At 44.7% G+C, this 10,279-nt stretch overlaps 1 protein-coding gene across 1 annotated transcript; it reads left to right on the top strand.

Annotated features, from left to right (window-relative positions):
* The first annotated feature begins 935 nt into the window (after positions 1-935).
* LOC124094017 (membrane primary amine oxidase) lies at positions 936-9,241 on the top strand. The gene is made up of 4 exons (XM_046446601.2): positions 936-2,690; positions 6,344-6,629; positions 7,322-7,451; positions 7,715-9,241. Exons 1-4 carry the CDS (start codon positions 1,106-1,108, stop codon positions 7,988-7,990), a joined length of 2,277 nt encoding a protein of 758 aa, XP_046302557.1. The 5' UTR covers positions 936-1,105; the 3' UTR covers positions 7,991-9,241.
* Positions 9,242-10,279: the final 1,038 nt, after the last annotated feature.

The raw sequence follows: 10,279 nt of genomic DNA on the forward strand, positions 1-10,279 counted from the left end.
CTGCATCCAGGGAGATTGTGCCTCACAGTAGCAAATTATTAAGGAGTCTTCCTGGGTGGCTCCCTCTGAATTGCCCCTCACCCACCTTTTCACCGCCTGGGATAAGGGGAGGGGACATGAGAAGAAAGAAACCTGGATATTAAAAAGGTACAAGGTTCACTCCTCCCATGGACACCCAGTTCTAGGCGCCCTTCTGTGCGAAGAAGTCTGTGTTACTATTTTTAAAATAAAACTTGTTTACTAGCTTGCCTGGGTGTTTCCCAGGTGATCAATCTTCATATCTGAGGAAGGGGAAGTCCTTGTCATTGGTAACTGGCCTGGCAGTAACAATGTGAGGGTCTTAGCACCCACCCCCAAGGAAAAAATGGCACAATGGTACAAACATCAACATCTCTTGTCTGACCTTTCAAGCTTCCAACTTGCTCTGCCACTGTACAATCCCCTCCAGAGATTTAGGGTGCTCAAGGCCTCCACAGAACGGACCTGGCTTAGCCTCAGAATAGCCCCTCCTGGGTGTTTTATATTGTTCTCATTATTCTCCAGCTTCACTTGGGCTGCCAGGAGGATTCTGGTTGCTGGGGGGAGCAGGAGACAGTGGTGGGAAACACAGCCTGGTGGGTGTCACAAACTAGAGGAGGGAAGGAGGGAACCTGACAGAGGGGTAGGCAGGTGAGTTTCTCCTGGTGGCCTTGTACCAGGATTTCAACACTAGCCTAGAGAAGGAAGAGCCCCAGGACAGGGTGGCTTCTCCTTTCTCTTGCCTCCTGCCAGCTGTTTTCTCCAAAACCCACCCTGCCAGCTATGTGCCTGACCCTGAGTGTGCTGTTTGATTTGCAACAGGAGGCTTATGTGGGTTATACAAAGTCCAGGGTCCTATCTAAGCCCCACCTCCTGTACTTGACCTGAGCCCTGGTCCCCTCCAGCTCCACCCCTCTGCTCTGGGTTGCTTGTCATTCCCATTACTGTTACTATCATGCCTCTTGCTGGCCGCACCGCCCAGAGACCACTACCCTCTGGAGACTGAGAGGCATCCTACATTCAGGCCCTGTCTATCTTCTGTTCTGCATTCAGAATCAGAGCCTGGAGACGGCCCTCAGCTTTAGAGATGGCTATCCTTATTATTTTTTACCTACTTAGTGTTCTGGTGACAGGTATGTGTGAAGATGGGGCTGGGAGTGACAGGGAATGTAAACCAGGCCTGGCTCCCCATTGCCCCTCCATTCCTCCCAGTGCCCAGCCCTGGACACACCCTGCCCAGAGCCAGCTGTTTGCAGACCTGAGCCCAGAAGAGTTGACAGCTGTGATGAGTTTTCTGGCCCAGAAGCTGGGGCCAGGGCTGGTGGATGCAGCCCAGGCTCGCCCCTCAGACAACTGTGTCTTCTCAGTGGAGCTGCAGCTGCCCCCCAAGGCTGCTGCCTTGACCCACTTGGACAGAGGGGGCCCGCCACCTGCCCGAGAAGCACTGGCCATCATCTTCTTTGGTGGACAATCCCAGCCCAATGTAAGTGAGCTGGTGGTGGGGCCACTGCCTCACCCCTCCTACATGCGGGATGTGACTGTGGAGCGTCATGGGGGCTCCCTGCCCTACCACCGACGCCCTGTGCTGATCCGAGAATACCTGGACATAGACCAGATGATCTTCAACAGAGAACTGCCCCAGGCTGCGGGACTCCTTCACCACTGCTGCTTCTACAAAATCCAGAGAAAAAACTTGGTGACAATGAACACAGCCCCCCGTGGTCTACAATCAGGGGACCGGGCCACCTGGTTTGGCCTCTACTACAACCTCTCAGGGGCTGGATTTTTCCTGCACCCCGTGGGGTTGGAGCTGCTGGTAGACCACAAGGCTCTGGACCCTGCCCACTGGACCATCCAGAAGGTATTCTATCAAGGCCGCTACTATGAGAGTCTGGCCCAGCTAGAGGACCAATTTGAGGCAGGCCTGGTGAATGTGGTGGTAATCCCAGACAATGGCACAGGTGGGTCCTGGTCCCTGAAGTCCCCAGTGCCCCCTGGTCCGGCTCCCCCTCTGCAGTTCCATCCCCAGGGTCCCCGCTTCAATGTCCAGGGGAATCAAGTGGCCTCCTCAATGTGGACTTTCTCCTTTGGCCTTGGAGCTTTCAGTGGCCCGAGGATCTTTGACATCCGTTTCCAAGGGGAGAGGGTGGCCTATGAAGTCAGCGTCCAGGAGGCCTTGACTATCTATGGTGGAAATTCTCCTGCTGCTCTGCGAAGCCGCTACACAGATGGTGGCTTTGGCCTAGGCCACTTCTCTTCACCCTTGACGCGAGGGGTGGACTGCCCCTACCTGGCCACATATGTCGACTGGCACTTCCTTTTGGAGTCCCAGACCCCCAAGACAATACATGATGCCTTTTGTGTGTTTGAACAGAATCAGGGCCTCCCCCTGCGGCGACATCACTCAGATTTCAACTCCTACTATTTTGGGGGCCTTGCGGAGACAGTGCTGGTCGTCAGATCTGTGTCCACCATGCTCAACTATGACTATGTATGGGATATGATCTTCCACCCCAATGGGGCCATAGAAGTCAAAGTTCATGCCACGGGCTACATCAGCTCTTCGTTCCTCTTTGGTGCTGCTCAAAGGTATGGGAACCGAGTTGGGGAGCACACGCTGGGCACGATTCACACCCACAGTGCCCACTTCAAGGTGGATCTGGATGTGGCAGGTAAGATATCCTGATGGGGACAAAGGTGCCAGAGGAATAGCCTGAAGTCTCCATGGCCAGTTTTAAAAGTTTTCTTTGAAACAATAAAATATAAAAAGATATGCAAAAATCATCCTGCTCAGAGCTTTGCATTCTTACCAGGTTCATATTATATTCTCCTATACTGAAAAAAAAATCCATACTTAAAAAATTGTTTCTGGGGGCTTTGATTGTGGCTCAGTGGTAGAGCACTCGCCTAGCATGTGCAAGGTCCTGGGTTCGATCCTCAGCATCACATAAAAATAAAATAAAGATATTGTGTCCAACTACAACTAAAAAATATATATTAAAAAATTGTTTCTGTAGTTGATTTATCATAATACAAATATGAGATACTAGTGTACATAGTTAGATTTCTATATCAAAATGGGATTATAATGTACATATATTTTGCTACTTCTATCTTTTCTCATCACAGGATCATTCAAGTAAACAATGCATGTTTACTAAATACATACCTGTGCCAAGCCCTCCCCTACATAAATTAACTAAAGAAATGCACTCTTGTTTCCAGAAAGCTTGCTTTATAATGGAGGACTAGAGCATGCTTGGAGAGGTTCTGGGAAGATGTGTATGATGGAAACTTTTTAGGCTTAACATCTCTTTACCTCAGTTTACTTAAGCATAAAAATAATATAACTGTGCATTCTTTTAAAAAAAAAATTTTTTTTGGTTGTAAATGGATCTTTTATTTTATTTACTTATTTATATGCGGTGCTGTGGATTAAACCCAGGGCCTCACACATGCCAGGCAAGTGCTCTACCACTGAGCCACAACTCCAGCTCCTAACAGTGCCTTCTTTATAAGATTAACAACTACTTTAAATTTAGGTGGCTTTTAAATAATTTTAGATGTTCCAAGAAGTTGCCAACATTGTACAAAGAATTCTCATCTACTCTTCACTCAAATTCCTATAATGTTGATATCTTATATAATCATAAGTAAGGATCAAAACCAGGAGATTAACATTATAATTCCATTAACTAATCTAGAGAGTTTAATTGTTCTTCTGCTAATGTTCTTATTCTGTTTCAGAATCTAATCCAAGTCTCTGCATTGCATTTAGATGTTGTATATCTTAGTCTCGTCCAACCTGTGATGGTTACTTAGGTTTCTCCTTCTTTCATGACCCTGGCATTCCATAAAAACATGGGCCAATTATTTTTGTAAACTCTCTTTCAATCTGGGTTTCTCTGATGTTTTGTCGTGGTTAGATTGCAACTCATTTTGGGAGGCAAGAAAACCACAAAATTGATGTATATCCTTCTCAGTGCATCATATCAAGGGGTTCATGATATTAGTATGTCTCATTATTATTATTTTTTAATATTTTTAGTTGTAGATGAACACAATACCTTTATTTGGTCTATTTTTATATATTTATGTGGCATGAGGATTGAACCCAGTGCCTCATGCATGTAAGGCAAGTGCTCTACCACTGAGCTAGAACCCAAGCCCCGATATGTCTTATTATTAATGATGTTGGCCTCATGCACTTGCTTAAAATGTGTCTTTTGGCTTTCTCCCTCATAAAAGTTAATATTTTACATTTTCAATTAATAAATATCTTGGGGAAAATACTTTGATGTTATGCAAATATCCTATTTTTTCCTCAAACTTTTGTTCACTAATTTTAGCCTCTATTGGAAGATTTTGCTTACAACTATTTTTACTGTGGTGTTTCCCTACTAGTCATTTAGACTTTTTACCTTTTTAAAAGATTTTTAATTGAAAACTAAAAATTTATGCATTTACCAAGTATAACATGTTGTTTTGAAATATGTATACATTGTGGAATGGTTACATGGAGCTAACTAACATGCATTACCTCACCTACTTATCTCTTATTTCTGGGAATGAGTTGGGCAGCAAGTAGCATCAGAAAGACAGATGTTTAAAATCTTAAGTTCTGTGATTTTTTTTTATGATCTTTAACTCATTGTTTACTGTTTGTCTTAAGAACCTTAATATAATTTCTCTCATAGAAATATAATTATTTCATACTGCTTCTATATCCAGTTCACTTCTTTTGGTAATTCAGTGCTCTTTAGGAATTGAGATTTTACATTGTCTTTTAATCTTTAAAGCCCGTTGTTCATCTTGGAAACTTTTCTGTTCTGCTTTGATTCTGGCAACACTTAGAATCAAACTGATTATGTGATCATGCCCAAAACAACTTGGCCTGGAAGAGGTAGGCCTTACTTTTTAAGCTAACAGTGTCCCATATGTGTGCTCTTCAAGTGTTTAAAGTTGAATAAATGAAGAAAGAATGTTAAAAAAAAAAAAAAAGCCAGCCTCAGCAACAGTGAGGTGCTAAGCAACTCAGTGACACCCTGTCTTTAAGTAAAATACAAAATAGGGCTGGGATGTGGCTCAGTGGTCCGTGCCCCTGAGTTCCATCCCTGGTACCACCCCCCACCCCACCCCCCGCAAAAAAAACAGAAAGAAAATAAAATTTAAGTATATACTCAAATCAACACATACACACACTTCTACCTTTGTCTCTGTAGGTTAAATGATAATACTTTTAAATATCAGCTATTGTTTTTAGCCACATGAACCCTCTTCTAGATGGATCAAAAAGAACTCTTAGTCTTTGTGTTCTAAGGGTGAAGACATTGGATTGTGGTTTAGGGGCAGTAAATCCACAGAAGAAAACTAAGGTTTGCTAAATCAGTCTCTGGACTCTCCTGGTCCCTAGAAAGTATGGAGGGATTAGCCAGCATGTTTTGGTTTATTGCTCTTTGATCTCAGATCATGTCAGATGATTCCTAATATGGGACCTAGTTAGGCTGCAATAAAATAATTCAAAACTCCAAGTGTTCAGGGAACAAATTGTAAATTTGGCCCCACTCCCAACTCCCTGTCATGTTCTAAACTATAGGAGATGCCTCTAATCTCCAACAGTGTGAGGCCTAGCGTATAGTTTCCCTTCCTGTTGGCCCCCATGTCTGTAGACCATATGTGTGTGTTTTGGGATTGCTCTGGGCTGGCTTCCTGGGTGATTAAAAAATCACACTAAGATCTTGGTCCCTAGCATTGCTACAATACTGTGTATCCTTTTGACCAACCAAGGCACATTATTCAAATTCTCTATGCTTCAGTTGTCCCATCTGTAAGTGGAGACAGTTTATAGTTTCTCCTTCATAAGGTTGTCATAAAAATAAGAGTGGCAGTGTATATAAAGCACTCAACATGGTGCATGCATAGAACTTCGGCTTTCATAAGTGTGAGTCTTCTTTCCATGAGAAGGCAGTTCAGGTGATGTCATAGGGCTTGAGTAGTGAGAAGCAGTTCCTCTCTTCAAGTCAGAGCAATCTCACCCTGAGCAATGCCCACTGGGTAAACCACCTTTTTGTGATTACTGAGAGGGTAAATGTAGGTGGAGGCCCAGTCCCAAGACATCTGGAATAATTACTAAAGACGACATAATTGAGGAAGAACTTCTCATATCTGTGCATTGGGGATATCTTGGGGAGAGGGAAGGGAAGCAGGGGCCACAATCTGTCCTGGGATGCTCTTTGACCCCCCCTCTGAAGCCAGGTGGAGGAGGACTCCAGAGGGACCAGGGCAACTATATGATCAGCCTTCCACCCTCACCCACCCCACACAGGACTGGAGAACTGGGTCTGGGCTGAAGACATGGCCTTTGTCCCCACGACTGTGCCCTGGCATCCTGAACACCAGGTACAGAGAATGCAGGTGACCCGAAAGCTGCTGGAAACAGAGGAGCAGGCTGCTTTCCCCCTGGGAGGGGCCACTCCCCGTTACCTGTACCTGGCCAGCAATCATAGCAACAAGTGGGGTCACCCACGAGGCTACCGCATCCAGATACTTAGTTTTGCAGGGGAGCCACTGCCCCAGAGCAGCTCCATGGAGAGAGCCTTCAGCTGGGGGAGGTAAGTGGTGGGCTGTCAGAGAGGGCTGGGGAAGTGGGCTGAACAAAGGGGCTTTCATTGCTCTATTTTTTAATGGGTACATGTGCACCTATCCTCTTCTATGGATCTTGAATTGCTCAAAATGAAGATTAGTGGATGGATGGAAGACAGGTAAGATATGGTGCATTCAAGCAAATACAGAAAATATTAATGGTAGAACCTAGGCTGTAGTTATTATGGTGTTTTCTATACAATCCTTTCATCTTCTCTGTATGTTTAAAATATTTGAAAAAAAAAGGTTGGAGGAAGAAACAAAGAGTTAAAGGAACCCAGGTTGGAGAAAGTAATCCCTAATATTCAGGCAGTTGAGATAGAGAACTTGACCTCAGATGGGAATAGATGGGAATCAGGACACATCCATAATTTTGGATCCAAACTCCAGGCTCAACACCAGGCTCTGATCTGGAAGTATGGATGAATGACATTCCTACCCAAAGTCTGAATTGTGAACAAGGTGACGTTTGAGGTATAGGATATTGAACAAATGCAGGAACTCTACAGGGTTGGAGAAGAATGAGAACTACATGAGAATGATAAAGAGACTCAGTACCAAGACCTTTATGTTTATTTTGCCCATATGTTCCCTCTTCCTTGCAGCTTTGGGCAGCAGTTTGTGTTGATGACCTTGTAGATCTAAACAAAATTGCCTGCAGGTACCAGCTGGCTGTGACACAGCGGAAGGAGGGGGAGCCCAGTAGCACCAGCATCTATAATTTGAATGACCCTTGGACACCTACGGTGGACTTCACTGACTTCATCAATAATGAGACTATTGTAGGGCAGGTGAGTTGAATGGGAAGTGAGGAATGAGGTGGAAATGAGAGGGGAAGGCAGGAATGAGCCACTTCTCTTTCACCAGTGAGATTCCTCGGGGGTCTTAAGAACCCACTTAGAAAAACAAACCTTGATGATTTCACATTTTTCCTGAGAATTTAAGGGAGTATGGGTTGGTGAGCTGAAGCCTTCCCTGAAGGGCCACTGGGGGAGGCAGGGCATATCCCTAGCAAAGCCTGACCTCATGATCCTCTTTCTTCTCCCCATGATAGGACTTGGTGGCCTGGGTGACAGCTGGTTTTCTGCACATCCCACATGCAGAGGATATTCCCAACACGGTGACTGTGGGGAATGGAGTGGGCTTCTTCCTCCGACCCTACAACTTCTTTGATGAGGACCCTTCCTTCTACTCTGCTGACTCAGTCTACTTCCGGGAGGACCAGGATGCTGGGGACTGTGGGATCAATCCACTGGCTTGCCTGTCCCAAGCTGCTGCCTGTGCCCCTGACCTCCCTGCCTTCTCCCATGGGGGCTTCTCTCACAACTAGTTAGTTAGTCCCTGGGATGGCCAATCTGACCAGGAGCCCTGGGGTCAGGTTAGAAGGCTGGGGCAGCAACTGGACTCTGGGCAGGGCAGCCTGTTTCCCTCTTCTCCTTCCTTACACCCCTGATGTCTCTGTCAAGGTCCTTTCTCTTCCACTGTCCTCTTTTGCCTCCTCCTCCTTGGCTAGAGCATCCTGACCCTGAGATGCCTGACAGAGGAATACTTGGTTTTGCTGGTCCTAGCTGTGCTGAGTTCCCTCCCCAGGGAGGGGAGGAATAACCCAGCCAGGAGACTGAAGCAGTGACCAAGCTTGTCCCCAGATGACTCTTGTATTTTCTAAGCTTTTCTCCCTTATTTTTATAAATGAGATACGAGTCATAAAACCTAAAACTCACTATTTCAAAATAAACTATTTAGTGGTTTGGTTTTTTTTTTAAATATGGTCACAAAGTTGTGCAATCTTTGCCACTAATTCCAGAACATTTTCATCACTCCAGAAAGAAACCCCATGCCTAGCTGGTGTGGTGGCATACAACTGGAATCCCTGTGGCTGGGAGGCTGAAGCAAGAGGATGACACCAACCTCAGCAACTTAGCGAAGCCCTAAGCAACTTAGTGAGACCCTGTCTCTAAATAAAAAAGGGCTGGGAATGTGGCTCAGTGGTTAAGTGTCCCTGGGTTCAATCCCTGATACCAAAACAAAATAGGAACCCCAAACCCTACCTATTAGCAGTCACTCTCCATCCCTCCCCCACCCCTTCCCAGATCTGCATAATCATTAATCTACTTTCTATCACTATGGATTTGTCTATATTCTGGACATGTTGTATAAATGGATTCATTCAATATATGGTCTTTCATGATTGGCTTCTTAGCATGCTTTGAAGTGCATTAATTTTATAGTGTATATCATTGCTTCATTTCTATACTGCTAAATAATATTCCATTGTATGTTGTTAGAATTTGGATCTTGAATGTCTCCTAAAGGCTTGGTGGTATTATTGGGAGATGATGGAATCTTTGGAAGGTGGGGTTTGTGGGAGGTCCTTAGGTTATTGGGAGTGTGGAAAGGGATTGTGGAATCCCTACTCCTTTCTCTCTTTTTTTGCTCCCTGGCTCATGACATAGTGAGTTTATTCTGCCTCTCACTTCTGCCGTGATATACTGCTTGCCTCAGGCCCAAAGCAACATAACCAATCAATCAGGGACTGGAACTTCCAAAACTGTAAGCGAAAATAAATCTTTTCTCTTCATAAGTTAATTGCCTCGGGTATTTTTTTTTGGGGGGAGTGGTACTAGGGACTGAACTCAGGGGCACTCAGCCACTGAGCCACATCCCCAGCCCTATTTTGTATTTTATTTAGAGACAGGGTCTCACTGAATTGCTTAGTGCCTCGCCATTGCTGAGGCTGGCTTTGAACTTGCAATTCTCCTGCCTCAGCCTCCCAAGCCACTGGGATTACAAGTGTGTGCCACGGTGTCCGGCTGCTTCAGGTATTTTATTATAGTCATGGAAAGATGATTAGCACATGTGAATCAACTATATTTTGTTTATTCATTTATTAGTTGATGGGATTTTAAGTTGTTTCCAGTTATTCATTTATTAGTTGATGGGAATTTGAGTTGTTTCCAGATCATGTTGGGAACATTCATGTTCTTATACAGACTTTATGTTTTCCCTTCTGTTGGGTATATGGCTCAGAGTGGAATTGGTGGGTCATATGATAATTCTGTGTTTAACCTTTTGAGTAACTACTCAAATGTTTTCCAAAGTGACTTGTATTTTCTTTTTCTTTTTTATTGCATAAAATATACATAAAATCTCTATTTTTAACAAATTTTTTAATAGTCAGAAGCTTGCTTGGGCCATCCCAGCCTTTTTTCTGCTCTGGGTCTTAATATGAGGATGGGGCTTCTAGAGACCTATTTTTCTGTCAAGCTCTAGGGCAAAATCCCCCTAAGCTCATGTCTCTCCCTTCCTTCTTCCTCTTCCCCATTCCTCTGCTATTTCCCTCCAAGGTCCTAGAGTTATGTCCCTGCTGCCTCAGTTCTTATATCCCCCCAATTTGGGTGTCCTCCTCTGTCCCTGTGCTGGAGAAACCTTGGCTGGCAGAGGCTATCTTGTTTAAGAGGACAATCCCTAGTTATCTCTTATGAGAGACATATGTCTCTGTACAGCTCTCTTCTTGTCTCTTTGATGCTCTGTCTGAATAAAAATCTTCCTCCTATTATCCTGTCATCTGTCTAATAATCCCCTTCCAAGTCCCCAACATTTACATAGGCCACATGGCATG

This window comes from Marmota monax, unplaced genomic scaffold (genome assembly GCF_021218885.2).
Source record: "Marmota monax isolate L192 unplaced genomic scaffold, Marmota_monax_Labrador192_F-V1.1 WCK01_AAM20220418_F8-fsc00346, whole genome shotgun sequence".
Lineage (NCBI taxonomy): Eukaryota > Metazoa > Chordata > Mammalia > Rodentia > Sciuridae > Marmota > Marmota monax.

What these genes read in the sequence shown, in the direction of transcription:
- LOC124094017 (XM_046446601.2), top strand. Translation starts at nt 1,106, where the DNA reads ATGGCTATCCTTATTATTTTTTACCTACTTAGTGTTCTGGTGACAGGT. An exon ending in AGAGCCTTCAGCTGGGGGAG is followed by an intron (nt 6,630 to 7,321) that starts GTAAGTGGTGGG and finishes AATTGCCTGCAG; the next exon opens with GTACCAGCTGGCTGTGACAC. An exon ending in ATGAGACTATTGTAGGGCAG is followed by an intron (nt 7,452 to 7,714) that starts GTGAGTTGAATG and finishes TCCCCATGATAG; the next exon opens with GACTTGGTGGCCTGGGTGAC.